The 23,531-nt window shown below is 40.6% G+C and overlaps 1 protein-coding gene across 1 annotated transcript; it reads right to left on the bottom strand.

Annotated features, from left to right (window-relative positions):
- LOC137707565 (casein kinase 1-like protein 2) lies at positions 1-6,015 on the bottom strand. The gene is made up of 14 exons (XM_068446462.2): positions 5,600-6,015; positions 5,463-5,503; positions 4,534-4,603; positions 4,290-4,438; positions 4,102-4,197; positions 3,945-4,015; positions 3,281-3,342; positions 3,130-3,193; positions 1,878-1,962; positions 1,638-1,764; positions 1,460-1,542; positions 1,322-1,385; positions 910-1,049; positions 1-730 (listed from the first exon to the last, which is right to left on the bottom strand). Exons 1-14 carry the CDS (start codon positions 5,679-5,681, stop codon positions 434-436), a joined length of 1,431 nt encoding a protein of 476 aa, XP_068302563.2. The 5' UTR covers positions 5,682-6,015; the 3' UTR covers positions 1-433.
- Positions 6,016-23,531: the final 17,516 nt, after the last annotated feature.

Genomic DNA, 23,531 nt, shown 5'->3' on the forward strand with positions numbered 1-23,531 from the left:
TACGTCTTAACCCTCGGTACTTTAACTATTTATAACAAGGAGGATTACATTATCATAATATGCATCAACAAATCAAAACATTGGTGTACTTACAGTTTTACAGTGTCTCTCTGCATTCGAGGCACACGTAATGTTTGATGAAAAGCACAAACATACATGATAACATCAAGTTACTTGGAAACAAAGGTATTTTAGAAGGTGAAACCAGGGCGACCCAACTTGAACTGTATTGACAGAGGCCTTTTTACCTGGTAGGTTTCCGGGGCATCCAATTTCCACTTCTGTATTGCGTCTTTATTGCAAACTGCTTTCGAGAGACGGCCCCCAAAAGTTGCAGCTTTCCTCAAACATACTACACTTTCAAAACAAATTCCACCGACAAATGTATACGGTTTTTAAAATTTACAGTACCGGAAATTGAGAGAGGCTGCTGTTAATACTGTACTCTATCATCATTATTAAAATGCAGGCTCTCAATACCCTTGAGAGTGGACTCTAAGTTCTTTGTGTTTGAAATATTTCTTCCTGAAGAAGTACGGTTGCTATCTGAAGGCACAACCGGTGAACTTCTTTGGCCACTAGAAATTTTACCTAGTGTTCCAGGACTTATTTCTGTGGTTTGAAGGCGAGAGGGATCAGTTTCACTGCTAGCAAACACAGCATCCCGACTGCTTGAGACTGCAGCCCTCCTCGATGATCCACTTGACCGCATGAAATTAGAACTTGGTAACTGCATGATCAAAGCAAAATGAATGGAATAAATTAATCCAAGATGGTACAAACCCAAATAGCAATGAATAAAACAAACTAGCTGTAGAACTGAGATGAACTTGTCAAACTGGTATATCAAAAAACAACCAAAACAGGATGAAACTTAAATGAATCATGATACAAACAGAAATGTTTTACCATTGCATCTTTAGAATGAGATGGATCATTTGCAGGACTTTTTTGTCTGGACAGGTTTCCAGAATTTACAAGTGGTCCAGAGTTTCTCCTACGAGAAGGATCTGACGACGACCAACCAGTTGGTCTACCTTCCTCACCACCTACAGAAAAGTTAAGAATAAGAAGATGAATAACTAACACTTGAGCTACTTGAAGAGAAAGACATACAATTACTAGAATAAAATATAATAAGCCGCTCTTCAAGAAGATACGGAGAACACTTCAAGTAGCCACATAAAGTAACCCGCATGATGCAGCAAAAAATTTTGTGAGTGCACTTTCCAAGGCACTAAGTAAACAGGGAGACGTGAAACAGAGTTTTGACGTGTAAATGGAGCTGTTATGTAGAAAATGAAAAGAATGGCAGAATTACCAGATTGTCTTCCAGCATTTGCAACAGTGGGAGGCAAGCCAGAGCTCGGTCCAGCATTAGGACCCTATTACATATTATGTAATGTCAGATAAATGTATGCACTAAAATGCACTGAAAACGTACCACTACATCACTTACAAGAGGTCGAGTAGGAGGTGTGGCAATCTGTGACTGCTGATATTTCAAGATAGTCCAATCAAAGACATAATCAAACTGAAAACCTGAAGAAAGAAGATAACCATGTCAGTAGGCAAGTCTAACGACGCTAACATCACTAGAGCTGCTTCCAGTAACCTATCAAAGAAAGATTTCAAACCTTCCCGAATAAAAAGATCACGAAAGAGTCTCTTCAGATAAGCATAATCTGGTTTATCATCAAATCGCAGAGACCTACAGTAATGGAAGTACGACGCAAACTCTGTGGGATACCCACGGCATAATGCCTATGAAAGAATCAAGAGAAAAGCAGTCAATATTTCTACTGAATTATTATATATAATCTTATGTCTTTATACAAAAATTAACAAAGAATTGTTATCAATAGATTTCAGCTTACCTCGATCGAAGTTGACACTTTCTTTTCACTGATCTTCTCATACTTTTGCTTTTTCGTTCCTGCTTTCAATCCCTGCCAAGGAAGACTAAAGAAGGGGAAAAAAAGTCATAAAATAATAGAACATGAGAAATTATATAGGCTTTTTATCACAAATGGTCCCTGAAATTGGTCTAACTCCTCATTTTGGTCCCTCAATTTCAAAATAAATCAATGTTGTCCATGATATTGGTTGTCCCAAATCAATTTGTTCCTTTAAGCATTCTGTCAATTATACTGATGTGGCACACATGTAGGGTCTACAAGTCCAATAATACGATGTCACATGGTTAGTACAAAAAAGAGACTTTAAAGTTCTGTAACTTATTAAAACTAAATATAAAGGGAAAAGAAAAATAAACTAAATAAAAACCAAGAACTCAGAAAGATTCAATCTTGGGGAAAATGGTCGACGAAGACAACAGGCCGCATGATTAGCCCACTGCTAAATTGAAGCAGGCGCAGATGCAGACGCTGAACAAGGAAGGAGAAAAGAAGTGTGCTTTCTAACCCTAGAGGAGCTGCGACCTTTATCAGATGATTCAAATACTTACATATCTATTGGGAGAGCATTTGTGTTTGAGCAGATCGATGAGGAGAAGAGGGAAAGGGTCTCGGTGTAGCAGTTCCATGGGGAGGAGAGTTGACGAGGAAGGGTGGATCCGGCTGATTAGATGCTCGCGGCGGCAATTTGACGGGAAGGGATGGGCATATGAATAGACAGGGACGGAGGAGTCAGTCGATTAATAAGGATGGGCAGCTCGACGAAGAGATGGTACTAGCGGCCCAAATCTAGAAGAAGAGGTGGCTGGCAGCAGTTGGTGCCTAGGTTCGAGAAACGTCGAAGTATGACAAGGATATGCCGCAGAAGGAGACGATATTATGCTTTTAAAAAAAAAAAAATTATTATTTTATTCTTATATAATTTTGATTTAAAAGATTTTTCTTTTAAAGTGTAGTTTTTGTAAAATACCATGTGGCACCATATTATTGTGTCAATGGGTCCCATTTATGTCACGTGAGCATATTAACAAAAGTTTTGAAGGAATAGTAACAGGACCAAATTAATTTGGGACAGCCAATTTTAGGAACGACATTGAATGATTTTGACATTGAGGGACCAAAATGATGAGTTTGGTCATTTTCAAGGATCATTTGTGATAAATACCCAATTAAATATATACACATACGTAACAATGGCAGGCACAACAATTACCTTCCTCTTAGAAAGTACATGAGCACATATCCAAGTGATTCTAAATCATCCCTGCGGCTTTGTTCTACACAGCATAAAATTAACATGATCAGCACATGAAAGGCGGGAACAAGGAAGAGAAAAAGTTAAGAGAGTGAGAGAGCTTGCTTACCAATGCCAAGGTGAGTATTCATGCTTGCATATCTTGCAGTACCAGTCAAATTCTTATTTTCTCTGTAGTTAAACAAAAACCAAATTAACAATACATAGAAAAGCTAAGAAAGACATGAATCGTCAAAACAGTCTTGAACTGGGAACTGGGGCAGCTCCCAAAATGAAAGGAAAAATTGATTTCCATATAAAGAATAAATTGCATGCAAACAATATTGTGCGATTTTCTTCCTTAATAATTTATTTGTGGTCTAGATACTGACGAACTCCAGCCCTCCATCCCCTTGAATGGAACTAAACATCAATAATCATTAGATACAAGATGGTTGATGAAACCTGCTCTAGACCAGATCAAAACTTGACCAGACAAAAATAAAAGATTTTAGAACACAGTCCATGCACCTAAATTATTCTATTAATGGTGCTACTTCAAAGTGATTATCCATCGATGGTACACTGGACATCAATTGCAGCAAGAGTTTAAAACAAACAGACACAAAAAAGACCAACCACTTAAAGAATTGGCCGTACATCTGAAAACACATTTTACTATTAAAAATAGCAACAAGACAAACAGAACTAACAGCATTTCATATTTGAGGTGAGCTATGTAACTAATTAATATAAACAAAGAATCATTTATTAAATAATCCAAACAAACCAACCTATAAGGAATATGCTGATGAGTCGAAGTGTCTCTATACTTCTTAGCGAGACCGAAGTCAATGATGTAAATCTACATGAAAGAAGAGATTTAATAGTGAGTTACATAGAACACATCTTAAGAAAGAAAAACAAATTTAAATAGCAAGTTCCAAAAACCTGATTTGCTCGTCGACCCAAACCCATTAGGAAATTGTCTGGTTTAATATCACGGTGTAGAAAGGACTTGGAATGAACAAACTCCACTCGATTGATCTAACACAAATTTCAAGACTAGGATGATCAAGCTGTAAGGAGGATTAGATTTTAGAAGAATATGCATGTGTGCAAAAAAAAAAAAATCCTACCATTTGATCTGCAAGCATGAGAACAGTCTTAAGAGATAATTTCCTACTGCAAAAGTTGAACAAATCCTCAAGACTAGGTCCCAGTAAATCCATCACAAGAACATTATAGTCTCCTTCAGTGCCATACCATCTCACGTTTGGAACTCCAGCTGCGAAAATTGTATATAGCAGCCAGTTCAGAAAGATATATACTGGACCTTACAAAATATTAAAAAGCAACATGGATAATGGTAAAGGCCATTACTTCCTCCCTGTAGTATTTTATACAGCTTTGATTCATACAACAATTGTGGATGCTTCGTTTTGACATTTTCCTGAGAAAAAGAAGTACATTGAATTTAATAATATTATATATATATATAAAACAGCATATTCATCCAAATATGCACACAACCTGACTTCTTAACGTTTATCCTCACAACAAAGTTCAAGGGATCAAACAGCAGGCAATTTTACAGTCACAACGACTTGCTAAAGAAAAGAAAAAAAAGAAATATGTAGATGAAACTATCGTAATCCACAGGGGTCAGTTGAAGCATTAGAAAGTTCAGGTTCACTAGGGCCACTTGATTGTAACCTGGTAACCTGTCAATAGCTAAGTTTAGACATTCCAATATCTACTTCTATAGTGTCTTGACACCAAAGTATCGAATGGACTACTCCACTTGGGGCACCCAATACAGTGAACTGACGTGCCCAAACTAAGCTCAACCATACAAAATCACATTCTGCTTTTTCAAATTTTCATTGCCCAATATCACCCGATTTCAACCACCCACAACGTGGAAGATGGGTCGACAAGTACAAATCCAAAGATCATAAAGCAAACTAGGTTCAGTTTCAACTGTGAACATCATGCCACAATCATAATGCCCTCCTTAAGTTTACAACAGCGAAACACAATTTAAAACCCGCCAAAGTCACATTTGAGCATTAAAACGAGCCCAAATTTACACTTCTAAACACTCATCCAAACATAGTCTGTTTCTATACAGCATGATCATCACTTCAGCAAGCAATGACACAACTACAAATTGATCACAGTTTTGAAGTCAATTTGGCAAAAAGATTCTTACATAAAAGCATAAATATCCAAGAAAAAACTGATAATTTCTCAATGCGGAAAAAAAAATAATAATTCCAAGAAAATAAGTGAATTAAAACAGAACTTACAAGCTTAATCGCAACCTCCTCATTTGTCTGAATATTAGTACCTGAAAATAATAACAGAAAAATAAAATAAAAAAGAAATAACATTGAAAAAATAAAAACTAACAAAAATCATCACCGAAAAGGTAAAGATAAAAAACCTAGGTAGATCTCTCCGAAAGATCCGCTACCGATCTTCCGGCCAAGTCGAAACCTGCCGCCGACCCGCGGCTCCATCGCCATCCCCAAAACTCGAAACGATCTCTCACAGAGAAACCCTAGCCCTAAATCAGACCTAAAAAATCCCTAAAAAGAAAGAAAAATTGGGGCCGTACGAGGCCTTGACCAAACCTAAGTCTTGGAGAGAGGGAGTCAGCTAAACTTGAGAAGCGGGTGGGGGCAGGGATGGGAATTGGAGGGATGGGGAGGGATAGAAGTGGAAAGTGTGAGGACTTTCTCTCTCTAGAAGTCTAGGATTAGAGAGAGAGAGAGAGAGAGAGAGAGAGGAAGAAGACCGTGAGAATGCGTTATGACATTTTTCACGCCCTGTCGCGCGCGTCGATCGAATTGAAGGGGTATTTTTTCGCACGCCCCGCGCCCACCTGTTTCTTTTTGGGGTATTGAATTCCCGCAACGGCGTCGTTTTGGTTGCTTTCAGAAACCAAAATCCTTTCGTGGAGGAATGTACTAGGGTTACCCCATTGGTTTCGGTTGCAAATATCGAGAGAGGATCCGATTTAGCTAAGATCTTTGATCATATTTATTCATCGTGCATTGTGCAGTTAGTTTTCATCAGATACTGTTTATATTCAATTTTAAATAAAAAAAAATTTACAATGATTTTTTATCGTACGATATATGATAAACAAATGTGATTTAAGGATCCTCGTCAAATCCTCTCTCGCAAATATTACTTGTTACAAGTTTTTTATCAAATATAACTATAATGTTGCCACTTAATATTACGATTTAGTGATGTTTGTCTTCACTTGTCAATTCTCTTCAAAAGAGAATTTGAATCACATAATTGCAAGCACATTCTAAGGTTAAGCTCAAACCCTTCTCATTTAGTGCAAATATCGTTTGTTAAAAAAAACACTTAATCGGTTTTTCTCAAATGATTCTTGAAATTGATCTAGTTCAGGGTATCTTCAATAGGGGATTTATATTTCATACTATTACATATGAAGTCCTAGTGAGAAATTTATCCCAATGGGCCAAAAAATGTGACTGGATCCACCACTTGGGCTAGTAGATTCTTTACTTGTGTAGCTAAAAATTATGCTACATCCAACCCAAAAAGCAATGGGTCCTACATGAAAAGTAGTTGTCCATGTGAGCCAAATTCTATCACTCTCTGGCCTGGTTTGGTACTGAGGTGATTCTGAAAAAAGCTGGTATAAAAAAAAGTTGGGAGCTGTTTTTGTGTTTGGTAAACATTCAGCTTCAGCTTTTTTTCACAGTTTTGGGTGAAAAAAAGCCAAAAACAAGAAGCTGCAAAACCCAGCTTTGAAAAACTGACTTTTTTTCACATCTATTTTTCATAAAAGTTTACCAAACACTATAATTGTAACATCCCGTCCCAAATTTCATTTTAACGTACATGGGAAATTACGATTTTACCCCCTAATTCGTTTTTATCAGATTAGTTTTGTGTAGTATGGTGTGGTGTGTAGGACCACACACACACTCATACACCTCGTTTCACTCTCCCGGGATTCCCTCCCTCTTTTCCCTCATTCCTGTCTCTTCTCTGTCTCTCCTTTCTTTCTTTCTCTCTCTCTCTCTCACTCTCCCCGAGTTCTTCTTCTTCCTCTACACACGGACACACATACAAACCTACTCAAATCTTCACCAAACAAGAAACCAAGACCACCATCGTGTTCGTGGAGCTGAGAGGAGTTCAAAGGTGCCATTTTCAGGTAAGAATATAGATGTTTTCACGTCGATATCACAATGGCCGAATTATTGCACTGTTCATGCAAACCTAATCTAGCTTGTTTTAGGAGATTCTAAGCTTGTAGATGTGTTTGTGAGGTCCCAAGGAGCCTCGGAGTGGTTCGTTGGGTGAATTTGGACGTTGGGAAGGCTAGGTTCGAAGTTGGCCGAACTTGGATCGTTGTTGCAGGTGAGATTCTTTGATTTTTAGGCCTTAAAACTAGTCTAACGTTGTTCTACTAGTTCTAAGCTTCATTTTGGTATAAAGATCGTGAAAAATGGTTGAAAAACGAAGGAGAAAACAAAGTTAGAATTTTACCCAGTTTTCCGGCGCCGTCGCCGGCGCCGGCGTCTCGCCGGAGAAGAAAGGAGAATATTCCGTTAAGTCTAACGGAATATTCCTAACGGCAGTGACAGAATCCGGTTAGATTTGACGGAATATTCCGTCAGTTAACGGAATATTCCTGACGGCGTCAACTGACGCCGTCAGTGTGCAGTGCACGTGGGCCGCGCGTGGGGGCGCGTAGGTCCGTGCGGGGTCAGGCGCGTGGGGGCGCGTGCGTGGTCCAAAAAATTTTTCTAAAAATATGTGTGTGATCCTGAGGTTGTGTAGATCACATTGGTATATTCAATTGTCCAATTTGAGCAATGTATGAGAAGTTATTACGAGAAGTTGCTTAGGTGCTTTTAAATTAATGTTTTCGTAACTTTGTCGCGTATAGGTGATTCGTTTTCCGAAGACGAGCGTACGCACTCGAGGCAGGGGGGCTACGACCCTTCTAATTATCAGTGAGTGGGCTTTTGTTTTCCGTATATACCTATATACATCTAAATTCCCAGAAATAGAATAGAAAAGGTTATTTGTTTTATGCCATGCATCATAAGAATGTTGTTTACGCATCATCGCATGTATTAGTAGAGGCATACATATATATAAATGTGTATTTGGTGCTGTGGACGCACAGGTAAGTGCCAGGTAAGCGGTATTCACGTGGTTATGCATTCCTGTTTATTATGCAATAGTAGATGAAATGTTTAAAGAGCTCATATCTGCACCCCCGGTGTTAGTGCTCCCGCCCAGAGAGGGGCAGAGTCCTTCACGTGTATGTTCACCAGCACCACACGCTCGCCTTGGATCCAAGTTAGGTGCAAGCCTTGTCGTACAGACCACATTAGGTGGCTCCGACTCGTAGGTGACCCGCGATTATTCGCACAGTCTTCACGTGATCGTAGCACTAGAGCGTATATATTACACCCAGTCTTGTCGTACAGACCACGTTAGGTGGCTCCGACTTGTGTGCAGATTCAGATGTTGAGTTGAGATTAGAGCTCTATATGCAGCGGTACATGTCACGTTAGGTGACTCCCGGCTGCCAGATTATATGTTCTTGATGTGAATTACGCTTGAGTATTTATATTTGATTATGAGATTATGTTGTGGCATATTATGGAGCATGAATGGCATATCATGGAGCATGATTGACATATCTATACATACGTATATATGTTCATTTTCTGGGAAGTATACAGGTTTTACGGCGAGGGGTTAGAATGTGTTTTGCTAAAGAGTTTTCAAAGAACTTTGTTTTTGCCCACTCACGCTTTTGTTTTTGCGCCCCTCCAGGTTCTAGTGGTCTAGAAGGTTCGGTGGTTTTCCCCAGAGGGCGTCCCGGCAATTTCTGACAGACACTCACCATTGTAGGGTCACCTTCGGATGTACATATGTCGTATCTTTTCCTTTTGGACTGTTGTAGACTTGCTCTGAATTGTGTCTCACATACACTAGTACTTTGTATGTTATTAGGTTTTTAACTATTCGTACTTTTATATTACCTTCTTAATTAGCTTCCGCACGCGCACATGGTTACGTCACCTTCGTGTGACGGCCAGCACGCCCTGATCTCGGTCGGGGTGTGTCAGCTTGGTATCAGAGCCTAGGTTTTAGCAGTCCTGTGTCTTTGTGAGTATTCTAATAGTTGGTGTCTTCTGTCAGAATCATGCCGCCTCGTCGGGAACCACGTCGCTCAGATGAGTCTAGCTTCCCTGATCTTACTCAGTTGGGGGAAGTGATTGCTACAGCCCTTCAAACAGTGATGCGCCCTCCCCAGAGGACTCCTCTGGAGACTATGTATAACCTGAAGTTGGATAAGTTTAAAGGTAATGAGGGTCACGAAGGCGCAGAACGTTGGTTGGAACACATAGAGAAGACTTTCCGTGTGTTACATAACCAGGGGAACCTTCCTATGGATAGGTGGGTTGAGACAACCTCTTGGTTTCTGGAGATGGAGTCTGCAGCTTGGTGGGAACAAGAACTTCGGAGGTTGACTCCAGCTCAGAGGACCGATTGGAATGTTTTCAAAGACGTGTTTCAAAGGAGATTTGTACCCCCTGAGTATATCGACCGTAAGAAACAGGAATTCACTGAGTTAAAACAGCGAAAAATGACGGCTAACGAGTATTATCGTAAGTTCACCGATTTATCTCGTTACTATCCTGATGTCGCTGGTAATCCGGCGGAGATGCTTCGTCGTTTTCGCTTGGGCACTAGGAAGAGATGGCGTTCTATGGCCACTACTACTCACTGTGAGTCCTACCAGGATTTTTATGAGATACTGTTGAGGATAGAGGACTCTGAGAATATGTCTAGTGACAGTGACGAAAAGAAAGATGACAGAGGGAAAAGTCAAGTGTCGCTTGGGCCTCGCCAAACTCAGAACTTTAAAAGGGGTGGTGCCAGTTCGAGTTCGTCTAGCGGTGGTTTCAGTGCCTCTGGACAAGGACGTGGAGGTAGGTTTTATGGAAGTGCTCGAGGCCAGAGACAAGGTGATGGTGGCCGAAACCGAATCCCATTTTGCCGTAGATGTAATAACCGACATTTCGGCGAGTGCAGACGTGGCAGCGGTGTTTGTTTCACATGTGGACAGATGGGACATATAGCGGTGAATTGTCCCCAGGGTCAGCAGCAGAAGCCACAGCAGACCTTTATGCCGCCACCTGCACCAATTCGACAAATCCAAGGTCCGAGTACTTATGGGCAAGCAGGTAGAGGTGGTGCCTATCACTATCAGGGTGATGTTGTTCCCTATGCTCCGGGACCGTATCAGTACCCCCAGGACCCGTATTCACAAGGTGGTTATCCCTCGTATCCCAGCAATTACATGCCGTATCCTCCAGCTCCAACGGGTGGTTCTCAGTGGTACCAAGGAGGACAGTATCAGCTGAATGAGAATGCTACTAGTAGTGCAGGGTCTTCGAGACAAATGGGTCAGCCCAGTCAGGGGCGTGGAGCTCAAGGTCGCGGTGTTCAAGCGAGCAGAGGTCGTGGCGGACGACAGCAGGGCCAGGGGCGTATTCACAATATTTCCCTGCAGGATGCTCAGAACAACCCGGACTTGATAATGGGTACGTTAAACATTCTTGGTTATTTTGCTAGAGTCTTAATTGATTGTGGAGCTACACATTCCGTTATTTCTCATACATTTGCTCAAGTAACGCAACCTCGCCCCACACCTCTAGGGTACGACCTAGAATTCGCTATGCCTAGAGGAGAGAGGTGTGTTGTAGATTGTATGTACCCAGGATGTCCAGTGTTAGTAGAGGGTGTTGTTATGCCCGCCGATCTTATCCCGTTAGATATTGTCGATTTTGATGTGATTTTGGGCAACGATTGGTTGCACTTCTATCGTGCCAACATTGATTGTTACGGGAAAGTAGTTACGTTTCACCGCCCTGGATTACCCGAGGTTACTTTTGTGGGTGAGCAGAGTGGAGTAAGACATGGTGTTATTTCGGCTTTGCGAGCGAAGAAGTTGTTGACTAAAGGTTGTCAGGGGTATCTAGCTCATGTGGTGCTAGAGGAGACCGTTCCTAGTAGAATTGAGGATGTGAGAGTGGTCAGACACTTCCCTGATGTTTTTCCTGAGGATTTACCTGGTTTACCCCCGGATCGAGACGTGGATTTCAATGTTGAGTTGCTTCCAGGTACCAATCCTATTTCTTTAACTCCTTATCGTATGGCTCCTGCTGAGTTAAGGGAATTGAAAGTGCAGTTACAGGAATTAGTGGATAAGGGATTCATCCAGCCTAGTACTTCACCTTGGGGCGCTCCAGTGTTGTTTGTGAAAAAGAAAGATGGGACTTTGAGGCTGTGTATCGACTACAGGCAATTGAATCGGGTGACGATTAAAAACCGTTATCCATTGCCTCGTATTGACGATTTGTTTGATCAGCTGAGAGGTGCTTGTGTATTTTCTAAGATAGACTTGAGGTCTGGGTACTATCAGCTGAAGATTAGTAGGGATGATGTTCCTAAGACGGCGTTCAGGACTCGTTACGGTCATTACGAGTTTCTGGTTATGCCATTTGGGTTGACGAATGCACCAGCAGCTTTTATGGATTTAATGAACCGGGTATTTCAGCCTTACCTGGATAGATTTGTTATTGTCTTCATTGACGATATTCTGGTGTATTCTAAGTCCAAAGCAGAGCATGTCCGACATCTTACATTGGTGTTGAAAAGGTTGAGGGAACACCAATTGTATGCTAAGTTTAGCAAGTGCCAGTTCTGGTTAGATCAAGTCGCGTTTTTGGGGCACATCATTTCTGCTCAAGGTATTCTGGTTGATCCTCAAAAGGTTGCAGCTGTGGAGAGTTGGGAGCAACCACGAACTGTCACTGAGGTGAGAAGTTTCATTGGTTTGGCGGGATATTATCGGAGATTCGTTAAGGATTTTTCGGTGATTGCCTTGCCATTGACGAGGTTAACCAGGAAAGACGTTAAGTTTGAGTGGAATGATAAGTGTGAGCAGAGTTTCCAGCAGTTGAAGCATTGTCTTACTAATGCACCTGTGTTGGCACTCCCGGACGATAGTGGTGATTTCGAGGTTTATAGCGATGCTTCCTTGAATGGTCTGGGATGTGTATTGATGCAGCATGGTAGGGTGATTGCTTATGCTTCGCGGCAGTTGAAAACCCATGAGATGAATTACCCTACACACGATTTGGAGTTAGCTGCTATTATCTTTGCGTTGAAGTTGTGGAGACATTATCTTTACGGAGAGAAGTGTAGAATCTTCACAGATCACAAGAGTCTTCAGTATCTCTTCACCCAGAAGGAACTTAATCTTCGTCAACGGAGGTGGTTAGAGTTGCTCAGCGATTACGATTGCACGATTGACTATCACCCTGGTCGTGCGAACGTAGTAGCCGATGCACTTAGCAGGAAGTCACATGGCCGTATCAATGCGTTGTACGCTAGTCGTATTCCTCTTTTGGTAGACTTGCGTGCTACAGGAGTAAGGTTAGAAGCAGAAGATCGAGAAGTGGCATTACTTGCTAATTTTCAAGTTAGGCCAATCTTAGTTGATCGGGTGCTTGAAGCTCAGGTAGCTGATGAACAGATTCAAGAACTAATTCGAGCTCGAGATCAAGGAAGGAGGCGAGATCTCAGAGTTCGTGATTCTGATGGCATGTTGATGTTAGAAGGTAGAATGTTCGTGCCTAGTAAAGTGGAGCTGAAAAAGGAAATTCTAGATGAAGCACATATCTCGGCTTATGCCATGCACCCAGGGGCAACTAAAATGTATCATACTATTCGACCATTTTACTATTGGCCGGGTATAAAAAGGGAGATAGCTGAGTATGTGAGTAGTTGCGCTGTTTGTCAACAGGTTAAAGCAGAAAGAAAGAAGCCGTTTGGATTGTTACAGCCGCTTCCCGTTCCAGAGTGGAAGTGGGAAAATATCACTATGGATTTTGTGTACAAGTTGCCGCGTACACATAATGGTTTTGATGGCATTTGGGTGATCGTTGATCGACTCACTAAGTCGGCACATTTCATTCCAGTGAGAGAGAAGTACTCTTTGAGTCGGTTAGCAGAGTTGTTTATCTCAAAGGTTGTGAAGTACCATGGTGTCCCTGTAAGTATTGTCTCGGATCGTGATCCACGATTCACATCGAAGTTTTGGGTAGCTTTTCAAGAAGCTTTGGGTACGAGACTACTCTACAGTACGGCATATCATCCACAGACGGACGGACAGTCTGAAAGAACTATTCAGACTTTGGAAGATATGCTGCGAGCTTCGGTGTTACAGTTCAGTGATGCTTGGCACCAGCGATTAGATTTGATGGAATTTGCTTACAACAACAGTTTCCATTCGAGCATTAGCATGGCGCCATTTGAGGCTTTGTATGGTAGATCTTGTCGCACTCCGTTATGTTGGTCAGAGGTTGGCGAAAGAGTTTTGGTAGGTCCGGAGATTGTCGAGGAGACTACTCAAAATGTTCAGGTAATTAGGTCTAACCTGAAAGCAGCTCAGGACAGACAGAAAAGTTTAGCAGATCGACATGCTACGGACAGAACGTATGAGGTCGGAGATTGGGTATTTCTGAAGCTTTCACCGTGGAGAGGTGTGGTGCGGTTTGGAAAGAAGGGGAAGTTGAGTCCCAGATACATCGGACCGTACATAGTCACAGAAAGAGTTGGTGAGGTAGCTTACAGGTTGGAGTTGCCTCCGGAGTTGGCTAAAGTGCATAACGTTTTTCACGTGTCTATGCTCCGACATTACGTTGCTGATCCATTGCATGTGATACCTCCTCAACCGTTAGAGATAAATCCAGATTTGACGTACGACGAGGAACCGTTAACGATCTTGGATTGGAAAGAGAAGGTTCTGAGAAACAAAACGGTGAATTTGGTGAAAGTTCTGTGGAGGAATCACTCGGTTGAAGAAGCGACATGGGAGACAGAAAATAGGATGAGGGATTTGTATCCTAGATTGTTCTTTGACCGTTAGGGGTGTAATTAGTTATTTTGAATTTCGGGACGAAATTCTATTAAGGAGGGTAGGTTGTAACATCCCGTCCCAAATTTCATTTTAACGTACATGGGAAATTACGATTTTACCCCCTAATTCGTTTTTATCAGATTAGTTTTGTGTAGTATGGTGTGGTGTGTAGGACCACACACACACTCATACACCTCGTTTCACTCTCCCGGGATTCCCTCCCTCTTTTCCCTCATTCCTGTCTCTTCTCTGTCTCTCCTTTCTTTCTTTCTCTCTCTCTCTCTCACTCTCCCCGAGTTCTTCTTCTTCCTCTACACACGGACACACATACAAACCTACTCAAATCTTCACCAAACAAGAAACCAAGACCACCATCGTGTTCGTGGAGCTGAGAGGAGTTCAAAGGTGCCATTTTCAGGTAAGAATATAGATGTTTTCACGTCGATATCACAATGGCCGAATTATTGCACTGTTCATGCAAACCTAATCTAGCTTGTTTTAGGAGATTCTAAGCTTGTAGATGTGTTTGTGAGGTCCCAAGGAGCCTCGGAGTGGTTCGTTGGGTGAATTTGGACGTTGGGAAGGCTAGGTTCGAAGTTGGCCGAACTTGGATCGTTGTTGCAGGTGAGATTCTTTGATTTTTAGGCCTTAAAACTAGTCTAACGTTGTTCTACTAGTTCTAAGCTTCATTTTGGTATAAAGATCGTGAAAAATGGTTGAAAAACGAAGGAGAAAACAAAGTTAGAATTTTACCCAGTTTTCCGGCGCCGTCGCCGGCGCCGGCGTCTCGCCGGAGAAGAAAGGAGAATATTCCGTTAAGTCTAACGGAATATTCCTAACGGCAGTGACAGAATCCGGTTAGATTTGACGGAATATTCCGTCAGTTAACGGAATATTCCTGACGGCGTCAACTGACGCCGTCAGTGTGCAGTGCACGTGGGCCGCGCGTGGGGGCGCGTAGGTCCGTGCGGGGTCAGGCGCGTGGGGGCGCGTGCGTGGTCCAAAATTTTTTTCTAAAAATATGTGTGTGATCCTGAGGTTGTGTAGATCACATTGGTATATTCAATTGTCCAATTTGAGCAATGTATGAGAAGTTATTACGAGAAGTTGCTTAGGTGCTTTTAAATTAATGTTTTCGTAACTTTGTCGCGTATAGGTGATTCGTTTTCCGAAGACGAGCGTACGCACTCGAGGCAGGGGGGCTACGACCCTTCTAATTATCAGTGAGTGGGCTTTTATTTTCCGTATATACCTATATACATCTAAATTCCCAGAAATAGAATAGAAAAGGTTATTTGTTTTATGCCATGCATCATAAGAATGTTGTTTACGCATCATCGCATGTATTAGTAGAGGCATACATATATATAAATGTGTATTTGGTGCTGTGGACGCACAGGTAAGTGCCAGGTAAGCGGTATTCACGTGGTTATGCATTCCTGTTTATTATGCAATAGTAGATGAAATGTTTAAAGAGCTCATATCTGCACCCCCGGTGTTAGTGCTCCCGCCCAGAGAGGGGCAGAGTCCTTCACGTGTATGTTCACCAGCACCACACGCTCGCCTTGGATCCAAGTTAGGTGCAAGCCTTGTTGTACAGACCACATTAGGTGGCTCCGACTCGTAGGTGACCCGCGATTATTCGCACAGTCTTCACGTGATCGTAGCACTAGAGCGTATATATTACACCCAGTCTTGTCGTACAGACCACGTTAGGTGGCTCCGACTTGTGTGCAGATTCAGATGTTGAGTTGAGATTAGAGCTCTATATGCAGCGGTACATGTCACGTTAGGTGACTCCCGGCTGCCAGATTATATGTTCTTGATGTGAATTACGCTTGAGTATTTATATTTGATTATGAGATTATGTTGTGGCATATTATGGAGCATGAATGGCATATCATGGAGCATGATTGACATATCTATACATACGTATATATGTTCATTTTCTGGGAAGTATACAGGTTTTACGGCGAGGGGTTAGAATGTGTTTTGCTAAAGAGTTTTCAAAGAACTTTGTTTTTGCCCACTCACGCTTTTGTTTTTGCGCCCCTCCAGGTTCTAGTGGTCTAGAAGGTTCGGTGGTTTTCCCCAGAGGGCGTCCCGGCAATTTCTGACAGACACTCACCATTGTAGGGTCACCTTCGGATGTACATATGTCGTATCTTTTCCTTTTGGACTGTTGTAGACTTGCTCTGAATTGTGTCTCACATACACTAGTACTTTGTATGTTATTAGGTTTTTAACTATTCGTACTTTTATATTACCTTCTTAATTAGCTTCCGCACGCGCACATGGTTACGTCACCTTCGTGTGACGGCCAGCACGCCCTGATCTCGGTCGGGGTGTGTCAATAATACTGGTTTTTTTTTTTTTCAAAAGCACTTTTATAAAAACGTTTACCAAACACTCTGCTGCTTTATTTCACAGCTGCTTATTCTCACAGCACAGCAGAATCAGTTTTTTTTCAAAGCACAGCAATACCAAACCAGCCCTCTATCCCCTTGTGAATACATTTATAATCTTATTTTATTCTTCTTTTTCATTTTTCTTTTACATATTTTTGTTCCAAAGATCCTCCTTCATTTTGTTAGTATGTTTAATGCTTGAGACATAAAATTGTCACACCCCAAAACTCGAGGTGTGAGATTAAGAGAAATAAATAGAACAAAGTGGTTGTTTAAGGATGTAAAATAAATATTAGCTTAAGATTATGTCAATGAAAATTTAAAGTCAACAAATATATAAAACCAAACTACAAAGGTAATTTTAAGAAACAAAGTTAAAGACTTCTTGTTGTATACAAACTGCAGAAACAACCTGTACTGTAAAATTCACCAATAATAAATCGTCTAAGCAAAAAGTATGAAAATTTCCAGATCCAAAGTAGACATCTAAAACTAACTTGTGTTAAAATTTCATGGATTTTCAAGTTCTAGAAGCATATGAAAATTTAAATCTAAAACAAGCATGCTGCTGTTTTCTTATAAAAATAAAAAATAAAAAAAAAACAACTTTAGCAGTACTAAGTCACTTTGGAAATAAAGCTGATTAGCAGATTGGAAAGAATCGTAATATACCTGGCCAATATACATATCACACATATTTATCACATTCTTGCAGCCCACACATGGAGCTTTCCTTGGGAAACATTGGGTCATTATGCCATAATCAAACAATTTCACGGGTCATTGTGTCCATTCATACATTTCTCAACATTCTTAATTGCACATGTATTATACTACTTTTCATCTACTTTCACAATTAAACATTCATCTCAACATGCTTTAAAACCTCATAATAAGTAAAATAGAAGGCATGCATGTTAAAAACGCGATCTTGAAAAACCTTTGCAATTACTTTAAACTCACCAAGGTTGTAGAAAGAAAATTAAAATCATTAGAATCAAACTATAGAGAAACATTTTCTTCACTTCTTTCATATAATCGTAAATGTAAAACATTTGAAGTAAGGTTGAAATAGAGCTAAAATGTCACATCCTGGCCCGGGGCGGACCACTTCCCGGGCCCACTCCACCACCGTAGCACGATATTGTCCGCTTTGGGTTTACCATTCCTTCACGGTTTTGTTTTTGGGAACTCACGAGCAACTTCCCAGTGGGTCACCCTTCATGGGATTGCTCTAGCCCCCTTATCGCTTAACTTCGAAGTTCCTACGGAACCCGAAGCCAGTGAGCTCCCAAAAGGCCTCATGCTAGGTAAGGATGGGAATATACATATAAGGATCACTCCCCTAGGCGATGTGGGATGTCACAATCCACCCCCCTTAGGGGCCCGACGTCCTTGTCGGCACACACGGGGCCAGGGTTAGGCTCTGATACCAATTTGTCACATCCCGACCCGGGACGGACCACTTCCCGGGCCCGCTCCACCACCGTAGCACGATATTGTCCGCTTTGGGCTTACCATTCCCTCACGGTTTTGTTTTTGGGAACTCACGAGCAACTTCCCAATGGGTCACCCATTATGGGATTGCTCTAGCCCCTTTCTCGCTTAACTTCGGAGTTCCTACGAAACCCGAAGCCAGTGAGCTCCCAAAAGGCCTCATGCTAGGTAAGGATGAGAATATACATATAAGGATCACTCCCTTGGGCGATGTGCGATGTCACATAAAATGCCAACAATCCTTTATAAGGAAAAATGAAAAATCCAAATATTTTTATAGTTAAACTCCCCTACCTCAAGACAATTTTGTTGATGTTCAACTCCCACGGTGTTCGTCAATTTGTTTCGCAATCACCTTGTCCTTCTCTTCCTTATCTATAAGTAGGAAAAATCGTCAAACATTGCTTGTACAAATAACAGACAAGCAGACCCTAAGTCAGAGTTAATTGGGGACTTTATTAAAGCACTTGGTGCTTATCTTTAAAACTATAACATGAAATATGATACTTTCATTTTTCCTACTCCCACCCAAACTAATTCATGGGTTATCTAACAAAATAACTATTAGAGGGATTAGCAATTTTACTAATCCCCGGCAATGGCGCCAAAATTTGATGTGAAATATTCTAACACTCAAATTAAAATCCTATGATTGTAGTGTATGAAAGTAGGGATCGTTTTAGGCCGGGGATTAGAAGGGATGCTAATCTACTCAAATTAGACTCTAAAACACTAAACTAAACTTAAAAATAGAAAACTATACTTATATGACTCAAAACAAACTAAAAAGACTCAAAACAACACAAAATAATCAAATAGACTCAAACTAGACACTAAAGGATGATTTGGACGAAAATTACTTTTAACTTTGACTTAAAACACTTAAAAACATAAATTTGGACAGATTCTAACTAAAAGACACAACCAAGTAAAGGGGGATTGGACTTTGGACGAAATTAAGGTAAAAACAAGCAGATTGTACAGACTCTAAACAACTTGGACGGAATTGAGGAAAAATATGGGTGATAAGCTAGCTAGATGGTCCTTCTCCACACATGACACACTTGCATACAAATTGATTTCCAGTTGCTTTTCCAATAAAGCATGAATGATAATGCCCCAAGTTAATTGCATCGCACAACCAACCATCAAACTTCCCTTATTTCATTGAATTGAATGAATACGCATTACAACCAAATTATCTTTCTCAATTTCCCTATATGAAACGCATGATAGATATACATATCAAAAGTCATTAAGTTCTATGAAAATCATAAGCATTGACAAGGCATTCATCACTATGCAACACATGAGACTCCTGCCAAGGATTCACTTAACACAATCATGACTAATGACTTCCACTACTTGTGAATATAAGTGAATAACTATTACGTGAAACTCCCTTAGAGCAACTCCAGCGTTGGAGCCCTCCCCCTGGCAATGCACTATTCAATCCACCTAATGAACAGTAACTGCCCTTAATGAACAGTAAATAGCCCTGGCAATAGAATTTGCATCTCCACCGTTACACTTCAATAGCCCTGACAATAGGCAATAAAATATTAGTATTTTTTTATTTATAAAATAATACAAAATAATTTTAATTGTAATATCGGATAAGATTTTTAATCGTTCTCGTTGCGCCACGTGTCATTATCCGAAGTATTATTAAATAATACAAAATAATTTTATTTGTAATTTCGGATAAGATTTTTAATCGTTGTCGTTACGCCACTTGTCATAAAATCCGAAAAGACAATTATTGGGGATGGATTTCCGATAAATTTTTTAATCGTACTCGTTATGCCACGTGTCATTATCTGAAAATACAATTATTGGTGATGGATTTCTGATAAGATTATTAACCAATCACCTCGCGCCACGTGTCATAATCTGTTCACAATCTTTGAGGATAGATTTCCATCATATTATTAACGAATGACGGCATGCCACGTGTCATAATCTATTCACAATCTTTGAGGATAGATTTCCATCAGATTTGTAACGAATGACGGCATGCCACGTGGCATTATGTACAACCTAATCCTTTCTGAATCCTCTATATAATCCACCATCCATCCTCACAAATCTCACACCAATTTTCTCAAGATCTTTATCATTATTCATAGTTTCTGCTTCCTTACTCACAAAAATCTATATCATTATTCATAGTTTCTGTTTCTTTCTTACAATGTCTTCTTCTTCTTCCTCAAGGATGATGTGGGAATTCAATCAGGAAGAGGAAGAATTGTTTAACGAATCAGAAGCAATGTTCAATCACCAGGGGGTAAGAAATGAGAGGGAAGAGGATGAGGAGCGTCAAAGGAGAGATGACGAAGTAAGAATGGGCAGAGCCTCACATTCCCGTCGAGTCATCCAAGCTGCGGCTCAGATCTGCAGGCCCAGCCGTTCCGGAAACCTTGATAGAAGCAGTCAACGACGAGGTATGAAACTCTTGGATGATTATTTTGTTCCTAATAGTGCATTCCCTGATACGTACTTTAGACGTCGTTTTAGAATGGAACGACATTTGTTCAACAAAATCATGATTGCTGTTTGCAACCATGATTCTTATTTTGTGCAAAAGAAAGATGCTTTTGGTGCTATGGGTCTACTGCCTGAGCAAAAAATTACTGTTGCCTTGCGGATGCTTGCATATGGAGCATCTGCAGACCAAGTGGATGAGATAACGAGGATGGGGAAATCAACCATTCTTGAGTCCCTGATGAGGTTTTGCGGAGCAATCGAATCTATCTACACCGCTGAGTACCTCCGCAAACCTACACACATGGACTTGGAGCGGCTGTTGAAGAAGGCGGAGATGCGTGGCTTTCCTGGGATGATTGGAAGCATTGATTGTATGCACTGGACATGGAAAAACTGTCCAAGTGCATGGCAAGGCGCTTACGGGGACAGAAAAGGAGCAAAAAGTATCATTCTGGAGGCGGTGGCATCTTTTGATACATGGATTTGGCACACCTTTTTCGGGGTCCCGGGAGCTCAAAATGACATCAACGTCCTTGGCCAATCCCTAGTGTTCAACGATGTCCTGCAAGGAAAGGCACCAAAAGTTACATATGAGGTCAACGGACGTATGTACGACGGCCCATACTACCTAGCTGACGGCATTTACCCGCGATGGTCAACATTTGTCAAAATAGTGCCACGTCTGCGGAGTGCTGATGCGATAATTATACGCACACAAACTAAACCCTATTTGTGACAATTGTAGTAATGATGTAAGTAGGGATCGTTCTAACCGGGGATTAACTAGGGATGCTAAATACTTGACTCAAATAAATAAAACTAACTTTTAAAACACTAAGACAAACTAAAAGACTCAAAACAAGTTTAAAAGACTCCAAATACTCAAAAACAAAAAATAAGACAAATCAAATGATTAAGACTTAACAAAATAAGGGGGGGTGATTGTGGTTGGACGAGATTAAATTAAACGGACAGATTATAATTTAAAACAGATAGTAAAGATGAATGTGATGAAAATATGGATGATGGAATAGCTAAGGGGTTCTTCTCCACACATGTTACACTTGCATACAAGATTGATTTTCGGTTGGTCTTTCGATAAATTATGAAACTCAATGCTCCAAGTTAATTAGGTCCGCTTAAATTAACTTTCAGATTTCCCTAGATTCGTTGGATTGAATGGAATACGCATTACAACCAAATTATTCTTAATCAAAGTCCCTAACTATGGAATACGCATGATAGAGACATTCAACAAAGATCATTAAGTTCAACGGAAATCATAAACATCGACGAGGCATTCGTTACTATGGAATACGCATGAAACTTATGCCAAGAATTCGTTTAACGTGATTGTTTATAAGCAACCTCCACTACTTGTGAATATAAGTTCGTAACTATTAGGTGAAACTCACTTATATTCTAGCGTCATATTCATTCAAACGGTTAAACAAATTGAATCCACAACTTATGAAATTCCAACCAAAAGTAATCAATTCATATTGCAAGCATAAACATGTTATTTTGAATCACCCCCTAGCTAAAGGGGGGTTTAGTTCCTCATAACTTTGAAATCAAAGAAACACCTAAACATTCCAACAACTCAAACTTGAATTGTATGAACGTTTAGGCACTCTTCTCTTCCATTACAAAACAAAGAAAATTGAATTTAAACATTGAAATCAAAGAAACACCTAAACATTCCAACAACTCAAACTTGAATTGTATGAACGTTTAGGCACTCTTCTCTTCCTTGTTGTTGTAGCACAAGGTCTAAGGTGAGCTTTGGGGATTATGTGAAGTGTTTTGGAGGGATGGGAAGTGGTTGGATAGTGGCTGTAATGGAGGAGAAAAACTGCACAGAAATGGAAGGATATGCACGGCTATGGATGTGTGTTTGTGTTGTGGGTTGTGTTGTGGTGCAATGATGAAGAATGCATGAGGAATGGATGCAATGATGAAGGAATAATCTGGAAATGCAAGGTGGAAAGCTGGAAAGCATGTGAAGATGCTGGAATTGTTGATGTGCACGGCAAAGGTAAGGGAGAATGTGTTGGAAATGCATGTGATGCATGGCAAGGTTGGAGAAAAGGTGTGTGAATGGGGTGATTGAATGATTAAAGGGACATGTGGGGTGTAATGCATGTGGCTTGTTTGCTTTCTTGGTGAGAGGATGCACGGCACAAGGGATAGAAAAGGGTTGAGTGGTGTGTGTAATTGCATGTGTTGAATTGGAATGTGGTTGAATTAAAGAATGGGAGTGCATGTGCAAGGTTGTTGTTTTGATAAGTGATAAGTGATAAGTGTATGATATGATAAGTGGTGAATGATATGTGGTGAATGATAAGTGGTGAATGATAAGTGGTGAATGATATGTGGTTATGGTTATGATAAGGAGATAAGGCCCTTCCTTGCATGGCAAGGAATGCAAACACAAAGGGGATACACGGCAAAGACTTTGATGAAGCAAGATATTTTGTTTTGTGACTTAGTATAGATAGGAGTCTTCAATGTTGCTCAAACATGAGGTCTTTTAGGATTTAACTTTCCTACTTTCAAGTCTTCAATTTCGTCCATCCTCTTGGCTCCAAGCATATGATATCCATTCCAATCTCTAATTTGCTCCAAAAGGCTCCAAAATGCATCCTTTTGCATACTTTGCCCTTAAATCCTGAAAATACATAAAACTAGCTTAAAAGACTACTTTACTAAAGAAACACAACGTAAATGCACGAGAACAAGCAAAGTAAGTCGCCTAAATATGCTCCTATCAAATTCCCCCACACTTAGCTTTTGCTAGTCCTCGAGCAAAACAAAACAAAAGAAACCAAAAACAAAACAAAACGAACAAAAGACAACCTACACCTTCCAACAATCGTCTCAGATTTCCAATGCACATGACATGTTAAAAATCATTATTCCCACAGATTTTAGCCATCTTTACACTTAAGTACATTCTTACTCATAGTCACCACATA

The sequence above is a fragment of the Pyrus communis genome, chromosome 17 (assembly GCF_041283825.1).
Source record: "Pyrus communis isolate YQ-2024b chromosome 17, ASM4128382v1, whole genome shotgun sequence".
Lineage (NCBI taxonomy): Eukaryota > Viridiplantae > Streptophyta > Magnoliopsida > Rosales > Rosaceae > Pyrus > Pyrus communis.